At 44.6% G+C, this 19,412-nt stretch overlaps 2 protein-coding genes across 3 annotated transcripts in view; both read right to left on the bottom strand.

The window, feature by feature from the left end:
- Positions 1-19,412, bottom strand: part of LOC130385249 (glutamate receptor 4) — a 1,260,456-nt gene that overhangs the window by 261,631 nt on the left and 979,413 nt on the right. The window lies entirely within an intron of this gene.
- slc43a2b (solute carrier family 43 member 2b) lies at positions 14-13,005 on the bottom strand. Its single transcript, XM_056593694.1, has 14 exons — positions 12,776-13,005; positions 11,711-11,999; positions 8,444-8,732; positions 8,179-8,234; positions 7,976-8,052; positions 5,542-5,634; positions 4,973-5,106; positions 4,215-4,411; positions 3,725-3,868; positions 3,077-3,209; positions 2,821-2,953; positions 2,520-2,593; positions 2,070-2,193; positions 14-1,757 (listed from the first exon to the last, which is right to left on the bottom strand). The coding sequence occupies exons 2-14, from the start codon at positions 11,871-11,873 to the stop codon at positions 1,596-1,598; spliced, it is 1,779 nt and encodes a 592-aa protein (XP_056449669.1). The 5' UTR covers positions 11,874-11,999; positions 12,776-13,005; the 3' UTR covers positions 14-1,595.

Raw genomic sequence — 19,412 nt, 5'->3', positions numbered from 1 at the left:
GAACACCATGACCACCGCTGGAACATTGTACTAAGGGAAAACAGTGACATCTAGGGGATAGAACAAACAACTACACCCTCCCTGTATGGGCTACTCTACACACAAACCATCGTCATATAGTTGGATTTAAATTCCTTTTGAAACTGTTAAACCTCTTTATTCATGCATGTGCTTTGTTATTAGTACATTCCATAACTTATTAGGCACCAGAGGACACGTTCATGACAAATTCAGCCCTTTAATTAAATCAGTACAACTTTATTTTATGTTGAAGGGTTGTGTTAACACTGAAGTAGCCTATATTCAAATACAGCCAAACGACCGACAGTAACAAAACAGCGCATTCAATAGATGGAAATGGAAAAGTAAATTAAATGGAAAATAGTTCTAAGATTAAATACACAGATGTATATAATGTACGTTTAAGGGGTGATGTTACAGGAGAGGGAGTTTACAGTAGCATGACGGGTGATAAAGTGCTGAACTCAATCGATGATGTTGTTAATGTGACTTTTATAAAAGAGTAGGCAGGTTTAAAGTGCTGCATATACACCTTATGAATTAGAGTGTACCTTGAATATAGGTTAAAAACTGTCAGTGTGGTTTACTTATTGTGTATAAAGTTACAAAATAATCATTTTTTTATTTTCAAGTTGTCCAGAAGGCAGACAAGGCACATGTTAGGTTAAAAAAAAAAAAAAAGACAAATAAGGGTTGAATAAATAATGGTGTACAGTAAGAAACTATTTAAAAATAAACATTTTAAATAGTCTTTTTATAATCCCATGGCAGTGTTTCCAATGTAGGACATAAAAGGCCACTTGAAAAGAAGGGCTTTGATTACATGAATACAGTCGATTCGCTGACCCTAAACAATTCATGTTGTTATCATGTATATATACACTTTATGAAACCATCTTAAAAAAGATTCAGGCATTCTCTAAAATACATATTGGTCCAGTAGCATCATATTACAGTTTCAGATTATTACCAATCAATGGTTTTCAATATTTCGTTTTACAAGACGTGATCACGATGATGTGTTCTGTTGGAGTTTGCGTTGGGAGTATATCATTAGAAAAAACTACACACAAAACAAAAAATAACTAACAACAGAGCAACAACAGGATACTTGGCTTTCCTTGGCGTTTCCTGTGTCTGTTCTCCGAAAAGGAAGTGATGTCATCATGGAGTGGTTCCCAGTTGTAAACAGAGGGTGGCCGAGGAGGAGCGGGAGAGAAGAGCAAAGATTCGGGGGGAGTACAGAGACAGGGCCTCATTCCTTTCACAGTCACTCCTCTACTTCTTCTCTCTCCTTCTCTCTCTCCACCTTCAGTGTCTATTTTGTTTCTTTAATACTCCCAGTGGTCATACCTTCTTGTTTCATGCCAACATCAGTCTCCAGGTTGTTTATGTTGATCTGTGTGCGTGTTTGTGTGTGTGTGTGTGTGTGTGTGTGTGGGCGACACCTAGGTGGCTCAGATATCTAGTGGGAAAGGACAGAGGTGGCTTCTTGATAGCCGTTCCCAGCCGCCCCTTCCTTTGTGAACATGAATGTGTTGATGTATCACATGTGCAAGAGAATCTCGCTGTGGCTAGACGAAGGCCTCTGGTTGGTCGGAGCCATTGAGTTTGGTGTAGATCTTGGCGTAGTTCTGTTTCTCCTTGCGCTCCTTGCGGAGGCTGCGTCTGTAGAAGACGAGGTAGAGGGGCAGCAGGAAGCCCAGCATGCTCACCCCCAGCAGGCCCACGTTTATCTAGGGACCACCAAGCAGAGGTCAGCTTCAGGGCTTAAGCATCAGATCTCAGTAGGTCATTCACACACTGTGCTTATTATTTCTGAATGCGTGCCTACATGTGTGTACGGTTCTGTATGTTTGATTCTGTGAATCTGTATACAAGCATGTGTGTGTCATTGGTTCTGTATATGTGTGTGTGTGTGTGTGTGTGTGTGTGTGTGTGTGTGTGTGTGTGTGTGTGTGTGTGTGTGTGTGTGTGTGTGTGTGTGTGTGTGTGTGTGTGTGTGTGTGTGTGTGTGTCTGTGTTTGTGTGCGTGGGCAGACTCGTACCCAGAGTGGGTCTCCCATCAGTGGTCCCATCATCGCCATGTAAAGCGGCATCTGCAGCAGAGCGAACACAGCGCTGACCAGGGACTGCATGCCCGTCAGACTGCCGAACTGGGACGAGGGGTACCTGGAGAGAGAGAGAGAGAGAGAGAGAGAGAGAGGTTCATTCATGACTGCAGACTGGCCTCACACAGATGGCCCTCAGTTTGCTACCTCAACTGAGCTGTTGTGTACATGCGCTTTGAGCCCTGAGAACTCCAGCCAACTGCCCAAGAGCAAAGAATGTCACACTCACAGATAAAGAACACATACACGCGCAAATCAAAGACAAACACATACGCACAGATACACTAAAATGGACACTATCGGAAACTTTACTTGGATCTAGCTGGCAAAAACTTCTCAGCGGGTAATATTACTGGCTCCATATTGTGACCCAGCCTCGGTACTTACACAGCAGCATACAGGCCGCCGACAGCAGAGTGGATGAATCCTCTGACCACCGTGTGCAGGACAAAGGACGCAATCTAAAGAAGAACGGACATAGAGGGATTTACACAGATCTTGAATTTCTCAGCGTTTCAGGAGTCAGGATCAGACAGATGTATTAAATATTTGTTTGAAAATCTGATGCAAGCAGGCTCAAATTCATCAATTTTAGAATGTACTGTCAGAAATGTAACAATTAAATCGTCCGTTGTTTAACAGTTGGCTGTTTCTTTCATCAACAATAAGGGGAAAATCGACAACTCACCTGGATTTCTAGATTCGGCACTAGAGAGGTGACCCCGAAGCCAACCAATAGGAGGTTTGTGAGAATGAACGCTCGCATGGCATTGGTCACCTTCTGGATTTTTTTGTCTCTGACTTTTTTCTTGATATCGTTCCTAGGGTTGAACATGGGATCAGTTTCAAAGACAGATGGATACAGAATCACATACTATCTGACCTCTATCGGAACCATCTAAACCCTACTTTTGATCCTAGATATCACGGACAAAGCGACTCACTTGCTGCAGTTGTCCTTTTCACTGTCTCCATCATCACATTCCTTCAACTTCCAGTCCATGATCTGACCGATGACGGGTGTGGTCATCAGACACAGCAGCTGCAGAATGCCGAAGATCGACGAGTATAGACTCACTGGGAACGCCAGGAAGGAGAGCGCAGGATAAGTCAGGCATGAGTGGACACGTATGGGAAATGTGGGTATCACAACAAGACAACAAGAACATTCAGAGGAAAATCCGGTCAAACATCAATATATATAATACAATTATTTGAGAACTGCAGGAGAATGGGTAAGTATTTATGACCAATATTAGATAAGAGAAGTTAGTGTGGAAGGTAAATAAACAGGACATTAGTACATGAAATGGTATTTTCTATGTTAACAGCCAGGGCTAGGTTAAATGTTATCCATCCTCTCTAAGAGCTAACATTAAACTACTGTTTAGGGCTTACCGACTTCCCTTTTCTCCACTGAAAATACAACCGAAAACACAAGTCAATTTACCTTAGTAACACCTCTGCATTTAAAACATGCCCTAGAAACTATCATACAGTGAAAATGTATAAAAAAAGGACATTTAGGCATTTAATTCGGAAAAGATTATCATAATAACGTCAAGACAAACAGGCAGCTAACCCGAACATACCGGTGTTGAGGTCGCCATCGCTGAGGGCCTCCAGGATGTTGTTCATGGCCCCCATGTAGAAGATGAGGCGCAGCTGGGTGATGGACATGGTGACCAGGGTCAGCACGAACATTGGGCTTGTGATGCTCTGCAGGAACGACTGGGCTGCACACACACACCAGAGGGGGTTGGTTTAAAGCGCTGCACTTTTACTAAGAGTGCGCAAGTGGTAGTAGATCACCTCCAGACACCTTGTTATTCAGAACATTTCCATCCGAATGGATCATTTGAATATAGGTTTACTGTCAGTGGAGTAGTAAAGCACAGGTTATCCTATTTTCTATAAAGTGAGTAATTTTACCTTTATATGGGGGTGAATTATGCATGCCATTGGGACTTGAACAAGCCCAACGGTAGTTATATTGATAGATGTGGGAAGGTGAATTAAAAGTGGTGCCTTCAATATTCTCTATTGATTTCAATAAAAAGAGCCAATGCTGTGCATCCTTACCCTCCTCCTTGGGCTTGCTCTCCACCTCGAGGTCCATGGTGGACAGGCAGAGCTTGTGGCCCTCCTTGGTGGACAGCTCTCTCTGCTTCAGGCTACTGCCCACGCTCAGACGCCGGCCCACCGTGGTCACCTGCTGGTAGAACTGCTTCCCTGTGATCTTGTGGTCGAAGCCCAGCCAGTTGAACTTGATCTTCACACTGGGAGGAGGAGGAGGAGGATATTACAAAGTTTTACTCTCAGCTAAAATGTTCTAGGTCCGAAACAAACATTTATAGTATTAACTATAGGCATCCAAGAGCTAGGATATGTAACCCTTATCTAGCCGTCTACATGCCTTCACCCTTTATCACTTTTGATACAACTAGTAAACTGAAATTGGTAGAAAGGTGTATTGGTCTGTGTGTGGTTCTTTAAAGGGTAAAAACATTATTTTTACCCCGTGTCCCTTTACGGGTTCAGTACTCTCTCTACCACCGTGTCCCCCATGTTTTTGTTCAAAGTTTGTTGTGATGCGTAACGTCCGTGGGCGGGAGAACGCTACGTACGTAAGGGGCGGGATTGAGCAGCTGAACATGGTTTGTAGGCTCAGAGAGCAGCGGTCGGCTTTATAAAATAGCGCTCGCAAGGCAATTATCAAAATAATATATAATATACCGGTATGGCGATATTGTCTCAACTACATATCGCTTTCAAAAATATACCGGTATAATTTTAAAACCGGTATATGGCCCAGCCCTAGGCCCAGTTGTGGTTCTTACGTATAGTCCATGTCGTCAGGCCCTGGGAAGGGCTCCAGGGGCCAGTTCAAGAGGCAGTTAAGGAAGACGATGCCGGCGCACGCGGCCCACACCACCAGGATGGTGATGAAGGGCACCCCGAGGTCGTAGATCACCTGTGACCACATGCAGAACATGCATTAGTCATAGTCATAGATCACCTGTTGTACTGGAGGCTTTTATGGAACCTCATTGATTTGACTGACTCCTGTGATTAAAATATGATTCACATGAGGGGAAATCCATAGATCCCTGATGTTCACAAATGAATGATCTGTGTGTGTGTGTGTGTGTGTGTGTGTGTGTGTGTGTGTGTGTGTGTGTGTGTGTGTGTGTGTGTGTGTGTGTGTGTGTGTGTGTGTGTGTGTGTGTGTGTGTGTGTGTGTGTGTGTGCGTGTGTGTGCTTTTACATGTCGATGTGTGTGTGCCTGTACATGTACATGTGCATGTGTGTGCACGTGTGTTTAGTGTCTTGATCACAACTGCCTCCATCCTGTGTGTGTGCGTATGCGTGTGCATGCATGTGTGCTTTTATGCGTAAGTCTAGTTACCTTGAGTCCAGGGAAGGTGACAGCAGAGGAGGCGTAGGAACCAATCATCAGGGCGATGAACGTGGAGCGCAGGTCCCCAAACATGCTGGGTAGCTGGAGAGAGAGCGAGAGCGAGCGAGAGAGAGCGAGAGCGCGAGAGAGAGAGCGAGAGAGAGAGAGAGAGAGAGAGAGAGAGAGAGAGCGAGAGCGCGCGAGAGAGAGCGAGAGAGAGAGAGAGAGAGAGAGAGAGAGAGAGAGAGAGAGAGAGAGAGAGAGAGAGAGAGAGAGAGAGAGAGAGAGAGAGAGCGAGAGAGAGAGAGAGAGAGAGAGAGAGAGAGAGCGAGAATGAGAGAGAGCGAGCGAGAGAGAGAGAGAGAGCGAGAGAGAGAGAGAGATTAATTACACACTGGTTCAAACTGCTACGTGTTCTACTGCAGGGGGAGGAAGAATGCTGTTGACTGAAGAAACAACCGACACACACAACAAGCTGACCTGCTTTCAACAGCAACAACACAGCAAAACAAATGACATAATATTAAAGAGGGAGCAACGGTCAGAGAGGCTGGGAGAAAGACACAGAGAGACAGAAAGAAAGGGTGGGTGAAGTAGAGAGAGAGAGAGAGAGGGGTAAGGTCACCTTTGACAGCTGTCATTGGCAGTGAACTTGGGGCTCACCAATGATTAACCAGCAGCATTATTACAGCTCTGCCTGGCCGGGACCTCAGAGCACGATCAATGTAACAGTCAAGGAGTACAATAGAGTTTAATGATTAACCTCTTCTCCCCTCGTAAAGTACAGGACATTAAGCACACACATAGGGTGACTTGGTGTATGGAAAGGCCAACTGGTAAAGGTGCTGTTTCATCATTTAATTTTTTTTTATATATATTTCTTGCTAGTCTTGCCATTTTTTTCCTTAATTGTAACTATTTATAGTTAATATGTTCTTGGTAATGCCATCTATCTATCTTCTAATTTGACTATGCATAAAGTAAACTGGATAGATATGCAAAATCTCAATTTGGATTACATAAAATTGTGGTTCTATGTTAATCACACAATGGTAAGAAGCTTTACGTAAGACTATGCTTCTGACTCACATTTAGCAGGGTTAGGCTTGGGTAATTAAAGCAAGGCTAATGTTATTACAGACCTGTTTATCTTCATGAGACTTTTGGAAGGAAAGTGGTATTTGTTGAGCTTTTCCTATTCCTCATGTAGACACATCTAATTCTTTCCTCAGAGTAACGATGACATTTACACAGAAGAGTGATGTGTTTACATGCAGGAGGGGGGGGGGGGGCATATGGAGATTAACCACCCAGGGCCTCTCTCAGGAGACCTGCATCACCATGGCATAGATCTGTACCTTGCTATGCATGTGAGATGTGTGTGTGTGTGTGTGTGTGTGTGTGTGTGTGTGTGTGTGTGTGTGTGTGTGTGTGTGTGTGTAAAAGAGAGACATATGGGGACTAAGCAACTAAGTAAAATGAAATTAGGTTTAGACAAAACAAACATGAAATATTTTGATACCAATCAACAGAGAGAGAGAGAGAGAGAGAGAGAGAGAGAGATAGAGAAAGAGAGAGAGGATTGTTGTTGCTACAGCAAGCTTAATAAAAGTCTGAATCAGGGGGCTGGAGGGGGGTGCCTGAAAGTTATAATGAGCTATCTGTTAAACAACGTCCCTAATCACCCTCCTCCACCCCCCCCCCCCCCCCCCCTCTCTCTCTCTCTCTCTCTCTCTCTCTCTCTCTCTCTCTCTCTCTCTCTCTCTCTCTCTCTCTCTCCCCCATAAGCTTTTTTATTTTTTTCATAAACTCTTTCTCTTGCGGGCCATCCTGTACGGCGCAGCCAAAAACATAATGGCACAGAAACACAAATACAAAGCAACACAACAACATACCAATAAGAACATACTGTCAAACAATCAATACAAATTCTGTGCAATCAATTATTATTTTGAAACTTAAGTTGAATGTAGAAGAACTGAAAATATAGCTTCTGGAAATCTATTGCTTACAGTTTGGCTTTTGCCCTGATTTGCCTTTATCTCATTAATTTACTTTAGATTTGGATTTTTTAAGATTGTATGCGTAATTTTTTGCACTTTTTCCAGCCATTCCTGGAAGGAGGGACTCTTCCAATGTGTTGAGTCCAAAGAGTTGAGTTATTACAAAAAGTTGTTGTAATCATCATAGTAACACATATATACACATAACTTCAAAACTCGACGATTTGCACCAAATGGTACAGGAACACAGATCAACCGGCACAGGAACATTTGTGTGCAAAAACCCACACAAACACACACACACACACACACACACAAACACACACACACACACACACACACACACACACACACACACACACACACACACACACACACACACACACACACACACACACACACAAACACACACACACACACACACAGATAAACACACTTACCGTGAGAGAGGTGAAGGTCATGCACATTCCCCCGAAGCCGTTGAACGTCAACGCAATAAAGATAAGCACGGAAAGTTCTGGAGGAGAGGAAAATGAGGATGATAATGATGATGAGCTGCATGAGACCTTAACGGACATAATGACAACCGATCGTTAAGAAACCCAGTCTGGGTTTCTCTCTGGTGAGGGGAAATAAGACTTACCATTTGGGTTGTAGGCTCCATAGGCAATGAGCAGGCAGGAGAAGCCGAAACATGTACTGAAACAGACAGGAAGGTAAAAGAAAGAAAGAGGGACAGAAAGAAACGGTGTAAGAAAGACACACAAACAATGTAAATTAAAAAAACTATTATTTTCAAACCCTTTTTTTAATCATAAACATGCAATTGGGAACACATGAGACTTCTACAACTCAGTCTCTAGTAGTGGAGACAGGAAGCGTTGGATTGAACTTAATTCGCTGCCTACCTTCCCAGGAGGCGGAGCTTGCGGGGTCCGTACTTGTCCATCACGATGCCCAGAGGCAGGGTGATGGCGGAGAGCAGGAAGGATCCCACGGTGAAGGCCATGTTCAGCATCTCGTCCTGCTCCTTGCAGATCAGCCAGCCGTTCATCTTCTGGGGCCCGTCCTGGGGCGCCAGGGCCTTGATCTGCACGCTGTCATCATTGCCCTCAATCTCTCTGTAGAAGTCGCTGAACTCGTTGGTTGTGGGAATCGCCACGGGCAACGTCAGATTGTAGGCGGCGGAGCTGTTTCCTAAGCAGGGGCGATAGACCAGGGGTGGCATGTTTTAACATTTGGTCCATGTTGTGCTAGGGACTGACATTGTTCCTTTGTAAATCAGCAGCCTTTTAAACTCCAGAATGAATAGAGGAACCAGGGGGGCTGTCTAATGTGGATTTAGGAACCTTTGTTATTGTGACATAGGGCTACGCTCCAGAAAAAATAAGAGGAATTAAGAGGAAACTGAGGTGCCTTGAGGTAAAATGGTATGTCAGAAACCGTCTAAGTCTGTCTGGTCAAAGATTGTTTCGATTTCATAACTACTCATTAATAAGCCTACATTCTTGTAAATACTAAACTGAGGAAAACAGCTTTTACAGATAATGATGCAACTCAAGGTCCTGATCACATGACCCCGGTCAACGACCTATGACGATACAGCCGGCGGTCACAGGCGCACATGACCATGTGCCTAGCCTTGTGCATCTGTGCTATACCTATACTTTGCACACACGCACACACATACACACACACACGTGAGCACAAACACACACACCAATAGCGCACTGCTGCTGTAATACATTACCAGGAGTTGATTGCATTCCATACATGACCAATAAAACTGGTGAGGCGGAAACGTGACAAAAAAGTAATGTCATCTGATTAAAAGTGCTGCCATGGCATTGCTCACAGTGCACCGGCAGCAGCGGGCAAAGTCAGTTTATGGTCGCACAGCTGATAAGACGTAGGGCAGATTTAATCACTTTCTCTGTGTGTCTGTTTTCCATCTTTGTCCTCCTAGTCGTCCACATTAGATCCTCACACATACTGGATTTTAGGGGCAGATTCCGATATTAGGGAATAAACAATTACAGATACCGATATATCGGCCGATATTCATTATCGGCCGATATAAGAGCACTGTGGAGGTGATAATGGGTGCTATTCCAGCATCTGTGGCCACGATACTTTGACTAACAATGTTGTCAATGCCCCCAATGATGAGACTTCAGCCCCCTACTACAAGGCAGCAGGGTCTGCGGCTATGGGCCAACTTTGTTTAGACATTTTGATCATTGTCTTAGAAGTGCTTCATTTTGCAGTGTACATTACAACTTTAAACCTGTGCCCTCAAAAGGACCTGCCCCTGCTTAAACCATGCTGGGAAAATGCAGAATCATTGGAATGGAAAATATTGTAGAGGTTCCTCCAAAAAACAACTGTCTTTCCCTTTTTACTGCCTATTCAGTATCTAGCTTCTTTCTCTTCCTCTTTATCTACACCAACAGACTTTAGACTTCCCTATCACAGTAATTAAAGGACTCTTTGGACAGCAAAATAAATGCTGAGTTAGGCCGGAAACTGAGTACCTTGCTTAATATTAGATTTTTAGCTAGTGGGCCCCAGCTCGAGAAAAAGCGTCAATGAAACGCAAAATGATAGCCACAAACAACAGCTGATGCCCTCTCTCTCATTGAAAGACTCTCCGTTCTCCCCTGTCTACATTCCCTTTATCTTTCTCTCCTTCTGGAGCAGTGTCCTGATTGGACAAATTGTGTGATTAGATCTCACCTTGGTTCTCAGGAAGACCGAACAATCTTCCTTTTCATTGGTTACAGAAAGGAGAAGGGACCACACAGATTCATATCTGGTTACCCCTTGATGAAAAGAGCTACAGGCTCCCGGGGTAGTTATGTATAAACGCTTTATATGCCTCAGTGTATTTGTGTGTGTGTGTGTGTGTGTGTGTGTGTGTGTGTGTGTGTGTGTGTGTGTGTGTGTGTGTGTGTGTGTGTGTGTGTGTGTGTGTGTGTGTGTGTGTGTGTGTGTGTGGGGGGGGGGGGGCAGACTAGCGGTCATTTAGAACCCTAGACTGGGTGCCAATTTTAGAACATTGGCATTACAGTGATGATCGACAATACATTTTTCCTAGGGCAATATCAAGGCAATTTTAACTAACTGACCATTATAACTTACTCTATAAAGATAGCACACGAAGACTCCATCTCAATAGTGCTTTGCGTCCTACAAAATATTACTATTCAGATGTGACCACAAAATCGCACGTATTGTCAATTTCCTGCTTGGCCCGATGTACGTGTGAATTCCAAAAAAAGCTTGAATAGAAGATGGCGCATGTGAACATTCGCCAAAGCAGTGTTTCGTTGACCAACTTGTCTTAAAAATAATTGGGAGATAATCTGTTTACCCTTCTAGACTACTTTGGATTATAGCAAGCAACAAACGATATCTTCTTAGATATCTTTCACTCGGTGTTCTGTGAATGGTGAAATACTAGTTTGTGATGTAAGAGATAAGATCTGTAGGAACTGCGGGCCATTGTGCTATGCTTCTAAAAAACAGCCCTGTTAATCAGCACGAGTGACGAGTGAAGGACAAAATCAGTTTCTGTTCCATGGATCTGACACGCCGCATTCCCGTGCTCCATGTGCTCACTGCACATCAGAACTTTGCTCTGCGCCCGACAAGAGTAATTAACGTTAGATGAGTTTTAGATTGTGCCAATAAAGATAAGATAATGAGCTTAAACGGAACATGATGCTGTCATACTTTCGCACCAATCAGACATAGACATTGCTATCCTATATATATATATATATATATATATATATATATATATATATATATATATATATATATATATATATATATATATTCCTTTTTCTTTTTTTTTAACTGAAATATTTACTCTTATAATTTATTATATCTAAGTAAAGCAGTTATAATTACACTCCAAGAAACCTCGTGTCTCACTCGCTCAATCTGAGTGTTTCTGTTTTTGACTGACTTCCTGCTTTCATTTTTTTTTCAAGCAACCGAACGGAGTCGAGACAAATTGAAACAAACACGACAGTGACTCTAAAGGCTCAACATGGACAATACGTGCAAGAAAGAAAGAAAAACATTTCCTTATTTCTGTCACGTACTTACAGATGAAGAGTTCAGTGCGGTCACAACACAACATACCAAAGTCCCAAGTCTCCACTCACCCGCTTCCTTGTTGCACATGTAGGAGTAGAAGCCCTCCGACTTGAGCATGATGAGCAGCGAGCCCCAGCCCAGCAGCACGGCCGAGAAAAGCAGGTTCTCAACCACCGCCGTCACCGCCATCCACCAGCGGCGCGCGAACGCCGTGGCCAAGGTTGGAGCCATGCTTCTCCCCTTCACCGACGACAGAGAGAGAGAGAGCGAGGAAGAGAAGTGCGTAGAGGGAGAGAGCTGGAGCGAGTACAGGCAGGTAGAGACAGAGAAGAGTGGAAGTGGTTCTGCCCTGCTAGTCTGTAGGGAGGAGAGCGAGGGGAGAGGTGGAGGGAGGGAGTCCCGTTATTGTTGACCTTGTGGAAGGCAGGGCAGGGGCCGTCCAACGCTATACCATCACAAGATAATGTAAGCGAACTTTGCTCCTAAAACTTGAGATGGCTGACTGATTCAATAAGTGGAAGAACATCTGGCATATTTCCTTTGTCATCAATATTTTCAACCCACGGGTTTTAATCTCTCTGTTGTATAGGCCTAATCATATAACAGTAAAGGATGTGTTGTTAAAAACATATGAACGAATTGGCTATAGAACGTACAGTAGTTGGTACGTCGTTACGCGCCAAGTTTGGTGTTACAGAAGGAACATGTGAACGACGAATAATCGCTTATTTAACAGACAGACCAGGACAGTAAACGTCATATCAGCCCCATGAATCACCCGAGGGCAGATTTGTAAACCGGTAAAAACCGGTGGTTGAAGTGGAGCGTTGTTATGGGGTCGTCCCCAGCCCCATAGCCCGTGTTGGCCCCTCCTGACTAATGTCCTCACATAAGCCCACCGAACAGTGTGTACTCTCCTCGGCAATTAGTCCGGGGCATCCATAATCATAAAAGAGAGAGGAGAACAATACACACTCTAGCGGTGTTCCGTCCTGCTCTCGTTGGCTTTCCCTCTCCTACCACGTTTCTCTTGTTTACCCCTGAACACCACAATCATACTCTGGGCTATGTCTACAGCCCAGAGATTATTGAAACGATTATAACATAGTAGTAATCGGCTGTAGCATACATACCGCTGAGTAGTCCACTCTTCATAGCAGATCCACCGGCCTGCCTGGGGATAGCTAGGTTCAACTGATCCTCCACGACTGGTTTGACTGATATAGTGACAACTTTAGAAAGAGGCTTTCCAGCAGCCGGCGTTTCGCGGCTGTCTAATGGCTGTCCAGGGTCCTGATCGTTTATTGAGCATCACTGGCCAATCCAGAGAGCTCAAGAGACGCTGCCTCGCCCTCTAACCCAGCCGCTCAAATCAAACCACACCAAGGTTTTCGATCTCACTTTGTCTTTACTTCTCGTATCGTAATGTTGTCGTGTCCACTGTAACGAAACGGGAAGTGACTTGAAAAAAACTAAACGGATTAATTGAGACAATAATAGAACGATTATTCAATCAATAAAGTCTAGGCTATTTAAAGTGTAGATAGGCCTAATGAATGGATGTTATCTGAGGTAGACGACGGAGACGATCGATAAGCGACGATCGTATTGGGCTGATACAATGAATGTGGACCAGAATACTTGGCTGTGGTCTGTTGTTCAACTTCAGATCACTCCGGTCTACAACAACAGTTTGGTTGGTATTTGGAATGGGGGGGGTTACCAAAACGATAAAGCATTCTAGATAAAGCTATGTCTGTGCGCGCGCGCGTGTGTGTGTGTGTGTCATAATTATTCTTCATAGGCCTATAGACAGACTTTCGGCACTAACCTACAATGTTAATCCTGTGTTTGAACACAATTTAACAATTTAATTGCATGTAGAATACAATATCAGACGGACGGAGGAGTCGTTTATTAACATTGATTAGGTTACAAGATCACTGATCAGAGTCATGATTCGCCCATGAATGTCCACCGACGGGCTAAATGGGGCAATAATGATTCTCTTTTGTTTACCTCGTTTCAATATGAATGTCAATTATTGATACTGGCAGATGCTTGAGACTTGGTAGCCTACAAACTACTTTTGCAGTTGTTTTCAATTGAGTGAAAATAGCGATACGCCCCACACTTATCTTGTTTTTAACAGGCAGGTTTATTTTTTGACAAGCAAGAAAAATTAGGACAGCATTCTTTATTCAGATAAGAAATGGATGCTTAGATCAGCCCTTTCCCTGTTTTTTAGTGGGGGAGTGTGGAATAATAGGAACATACGTTTATAATATATTTGTACAACGTGACCTGGATGGACTCAACCAGGCATCCTTTAGGGGGCGACAAACACCATCGAACGAAATGCTACGAAACTGAAAAAATACCGTTACTGAACCTTATCTTATCCTCACATTCCACCATTTTATTGCACATTCTTGGTCTGCTAGTTCGTGGTGACAACATGATAAGACCATACAGGTTTAAAGAGTCAAGGGTTTTGTTTATTAATTGGTTTCATTCACATAAGAAGCAGAAATTGAGCCACTTGTGGGCCCCGCTTCAGGATCCCCAGGCCTCAAGACATCTGCACGGGAGACGTGATGGAAGCAGAGTAAACATAAAATAGTGCGACAAACTAAATAATAAGTGCAGTCTTATAATGCAAAGGGAAAATAAATATTTCTTACCGTTAGAGATTGGAGCAGGGGGAAAATAAGAACATAATGTTTAGTTGAGTGCGGCAAGCGTCGCTCAACAATTGTTATTCTTAGTTTGGATTCTTCTTTCTTTATTGTTTCAGTAAACTTTGGCACTTATACTTTATGAGACTTGAATATGTTGGACATCTGGGAATGGGCTGCATCTACCTACTTTTCTTACAAAATATTGTTTGACATTGCTTTTTAAAATATATGAACGCCCTATAGCTAGCTTTAACAAAAAGCTAAACATTTCAGACAAAAGTCAATATTTAATAAGAAACCGAATTTAGAGCTTCAACTGTTAACCTGGTTCTTGTTTCACAGGCGTTCAAATGATTCTAGGTTATTCATACATGGCTGTTTGTTTGCTAAGGCCACTTAAAAAACAATACTTTTCCTCGTCATGCTATTTACACACACAATTTGTCACATGGAAGATGAGCCTCCACGGATTCCAACAGTTTAAGCTTCATCATTCTGTCGTCTGGAACTAAATGTGAAAGAATACAATTAACACTTCACTGTTTTTAAGATGCATCCACAAACGATGATTTATCTTTTTGTAATGATCAAACTAATACTACTATATAGTTCTAATTCTAAATCACACAAATACTTATCATACCAATACTACTATGTAAATTAGTAGCAATACTGTACCATACGAATACTACTACTAATACTACTATTTATCCTACTACTTATTCTTCTTCTACTGTTCTACTTGTCATGCTATTAAAAAGTCCTTAACCATGACGCTTAATTTAACATATGCTTAAACTCATTTTACAACCATCACATTTTCTGCAAGAAGTACATTTTCCAGTTGACCGTTCCTTTCAGAACAAAGATTATGTAACAGGGATTTCTGGGGACGTATGCACAAGCACAATGACACACACACACACACACACACACACACACACACACACACACACACACACACACACACACACACACACACACACACACACACACACACACACACACACCTCGTAGGGTGTAGATGTGCTCAGTGCCGGGGTTTTCCACCACCATCTCCGCAGTCTGGAATGTCCCGGGGAAGAGGTCAAACACGTCACCGCGGTGCGCGGCGTTGGTCTGTAGCGATATGTAGCCCTAGTGGGGCATTAGAATATCTAGACATGGACTAGTGTCTAGGTTCGTAAGGAGGGAAGAATTCAATGACAACAATGATCAACTGGAGCCACAGGTTACTATTAAATTGACTGTATTCTTGGTAGGAAAAATTATAATAAAATGGATTTCATTGCAATCAATAACATTCACCAATGTTTCACAATTTAGAACATAACATTAGGTCAGGAACAATTATCTTTAACCACCATAGAATGGCTGCAAAATGTCCATTAGAAAAAAATTAATATTTAAACAAAATAAATTCCTTGCAAGTGTTCCTTAGATTCTTCGGTTCGGCCAGTTCAGCATGCGTTAGTCAAAAGGGGAAATGTCAAGTCAGAAGTCAAGGGTCATGCGCTTCAGAGCGCTTTCACCTGAGATACTCAAGTGATTCAGGTATATGAAGGATATGCTCCTCCTGGGCATGGGTGATCTCGGTCCACTCCTTTGGATAAGGAGGTATCTTCTTCCCTAGCTCGCCACCCCTTCGTCAAGGGGAATTCGATCCAAATTCTCAAAGTGTTTCCAAGGACTCCAAAAAACAGGCTATTATACATGGGTCTTACAATAATACTCATCATCAAAAACATACTGTTGAAACACAATAGTATTGCAGTAATGCAGAATTATCTTTTTAACTATATCATGAATTACAAATCATTTAAACTCTTTTAACCATGAAATATGATTAAATACGCCTTAGTTAACATGTAACGTAAAAAACATCTTACAGGCTTCACCTCAACATATTACAATCTGCGGCGGCGGTCAACAACCTCGCCCTGCTCCCCTTTGCCCTGGTCTCCTTGTCGGCTGGCAGGGAGGCTTGCGGCCCGGAGGAGGCCGCAAGATGGCTGACGGTTTCCTGCTTCTCCAGCGCCATCCTTCAGCTATGCCAGCCAATAGCCGTTTCGGCCGGCCGGCATAAATTATGGGCCACCATGATCCAGAGGGCCATATGGCTCTCTCACACTGCGGTTCCGGAACGAGAGCGGGCCAGCCTCGTCCAGGGCCCATTAGCTCTGGATGGACTATTTGGGCCCCGGTTCTCGGTGGTGCTCGCTCACCAGCAGTCCGTCCTTGAGAATCGTTCCCGGTTCGGGGCGATTCTCACGGCAGCCCACCAGCAGGCCGGGAGGAAGCGGGGTCCAGGCCGGTCCCAGCGCTCCAGGGGGCCGCCTCCAACCCCAACCCCGATGCCGCAGCAGCAGTCGCAGCAGCAGCAGCCGCCGCCGCAGCCGGGGAGAGCAGCACCGCGGGGCAAGAAGTTCCGCAAGCTTGCTCCCACTTTTTCTTACCCTAATAAAGAAAGAAAAGACTGTTTGACCGAACAGCAGTACATACTCCCTAAAGAGCGATATTCCATTCGATTGCCTCTTTCCCCTTAGCCAGAAGGCAGTAGGGTGGCGGCCGGACGGCGTGTTTACACTACCTCTGGTTCACCTGCTTCCAAGAAGCGGCGTCCCTTTGAGCTTCTTGGGCGGACTGGAGACTCATTACACAAGCCAGTGGATACGGACGCTTGTCTCCTAGTTTCCCACATTATCCCCTCTACCTCCCTTCTACAGTCTGTGGAAGGTGAGAAGACGGGTCTGGGTGCTGTGGTTACAGCCAGCGGACAACGCGCGGGCACGAGTGCTACGGCTAGACGGCTCGCTGCCTGTTCAGCGGACACGAGCGCGGTGTCTAGACAGCTCGCTGTTTGTACAGCGACTAGCTCTGTAACGTCTACCACGGTCGCTGAGCGTCCTCCCTTTCATGGGATGCCCCCCTTGGTCCACACACTGTGTGGAGGCGGTAGGGGCCGAGGAATACAGGTTATTCCTGGACAGCGTTTCTCAGCTGTCAGCTCGCCCTCTCTCCGACCGCTATGCGCGTTGGCTAGAGCGGTGCGTTCTACCATCGTGGTTGGACAACACGTTGAGATGGGGTCATCCCATACAGTTCAAGCGTTGTCCCCCACCCTTTATGGGTTTGGTGGAGATCAGGCTAAGGGACCCGGCGGCAAGCACGGCTCTGGCAGCAGAGGTGGCCCGTCTCTCGGAGAGGGGGGCCATCACTGACGTTCCCCCCCACGAGTCACACCTAGGGTTTCACTCCCGCTACTTCCTGGTTTCCAAGAAGTCAGGGGAGAAGAGACCTATTCTGGATCTTCGCGTGTTCAACAGATTCGTTGCCGCGAGGAAATTCAGAAGGCTCACTATCAGAGCGCTGCTCAGATGTGTGGAGAGGGCGACTGGTTCATATCCCTGGATCTCAAGGATGCTTACTTCCACGTCCCTGTTCGGCAGGCGCACAGGAAGTTTCTCAGTTTTGCCTTCATGTGGGTGGCGTACGAGTACCAGTGCCTGCCATTCGGCTACTCCCTGGCCCCGCGCACGTTCTCAAAGTGTGTGGAGACGGCGTTGGGACCACTCAGGCGTCAGGGAAAGAGGGTTCTCTTCTACCTCGTCGACTGGGAGGTCCAGGCAAGATGTTTCAGGGGTGGGGGAGCCTGGTGTCCAGTCTGACCGCTCACAAGGCAGTCAGAGCAGTCCTTGATCAGGGCCTCAATGTCTCTGTCTATCCCAGTGGACACCATGGCAGGTCTCGGCATCACTGTTTGACCTTCGCTATGCCCAGCTGACCCTTGTGCGCCATGGTAAAAACAGACTGTGGTGTGGTGGACGCATCACAGGTGAAGAGGATGGGGCCGGAGATGTTGAGGTGAGCCAACACTGGAGGTGAAGTAAGTCGGGCTTTGAGAGCACGCACAGCCTCAGTGCATGCCTGAGGCCACACCCATGGCTCGTCCTTACGCAGCAGCTGGCGCGGTGGGGCTTTGGTGGCAGAGTACTGAGGCATCGACTTTAGGTAATAGACCTTCATGCCCAGGAAGGAAGAAACTTAAGCGACTGAGCTAGGCTCGGGGATAGCCTGGATTGCATCAACGTTGGACTGAAGTCGAGATATATGCCACCTGCTGACAGCAGGACCCGACATATTCAATGGCTGGCATGGCAAGGACACACTTATCACCATTGAGAGTGAGGTAGTGATTGGTTAGGGATGTGAACACTGTCTCTCATTGTGGTCTCTTATTGTTAAGAGCCTCCACTATAACACCACAACATAACACTGCTAATCGACCTCTGATGTGTCACCAATGCCCGGTGTGCAGGGATAACATGATCCTCAGGCCGGAAAGAACAGATTAAGAACATGGCCCTTACCACCGGTAGGCCCTATGGGTTGTAAAACTCCTGCGAGTGGCCATCACCATGACAGAATATAATATATGAATATTTATATTAGTTCCACGAATTTTAACGCAGCCGGACTAAATTGCCAGAAAAGCTTAATTGCAATATTTCTAGTTGTCAACTATAAAAAAAGGCCATCCACCAAAATAAATGGATATATTGTTCACCATTACATAAACTATGTGCCCAAGAAATCAATGAAATAAGCTGGATCCAAGTTGAGTGCTCACCCTCCCGGGATGCTGATCTCCACACAGTCTGCATATAAATACAGATTTAGCTTTAGCAAAGTAAGTGAGTAGTTAAGGCTGCATGTTGACGTCTTGTTCTTGATTATTATAATTACAGCAGCAATTATGCATCGGAAACCAAGAGAATAGCACTTTGACACCTGTTCACCTGGGGTTAGGGGCCTTGTTTTTACAGGCCCAACATTATCTTGATGCAATTTTCAAATTTCCCCAAAGAAAACCGTAACGTAGACCTTTTCTTATTCTTGCCTGTCAAATGGAAAGTTTAGGCTTCTTTATTCTAATATAGCCAGGCTATATTGATAAAGAAGCTATACCTATCCGGACTTTGGACTTAAGGCCTGAGGCTATAATAGCCAGGTGGCGGTTCTGCAAGGGTTATGACATAAATATGCCGAATCCGCATTCTGAGAAAGTCTTTCAAACATTTGTTTTTAT

This window comes from Gadus chalcogrammus, chromosome 7 (genome assembly GCF_026213295.1).
Source record: "Gadus chalcogrammus isolate NIFS_2021 chromosome 7, NIFS_Gcha_1.0, whole genome shotgun sequence".
In the NCBI taxonomy this organism is placed as follows: Eukaryota; Metazoa; Chordata; class Actinopteri; order Gadiformes; family Gadidae; genus Gadus; species Gadus chalcogrammus.
This window is presented reverse-complemented; position numbering and strand designations above follow the sequence as displayed.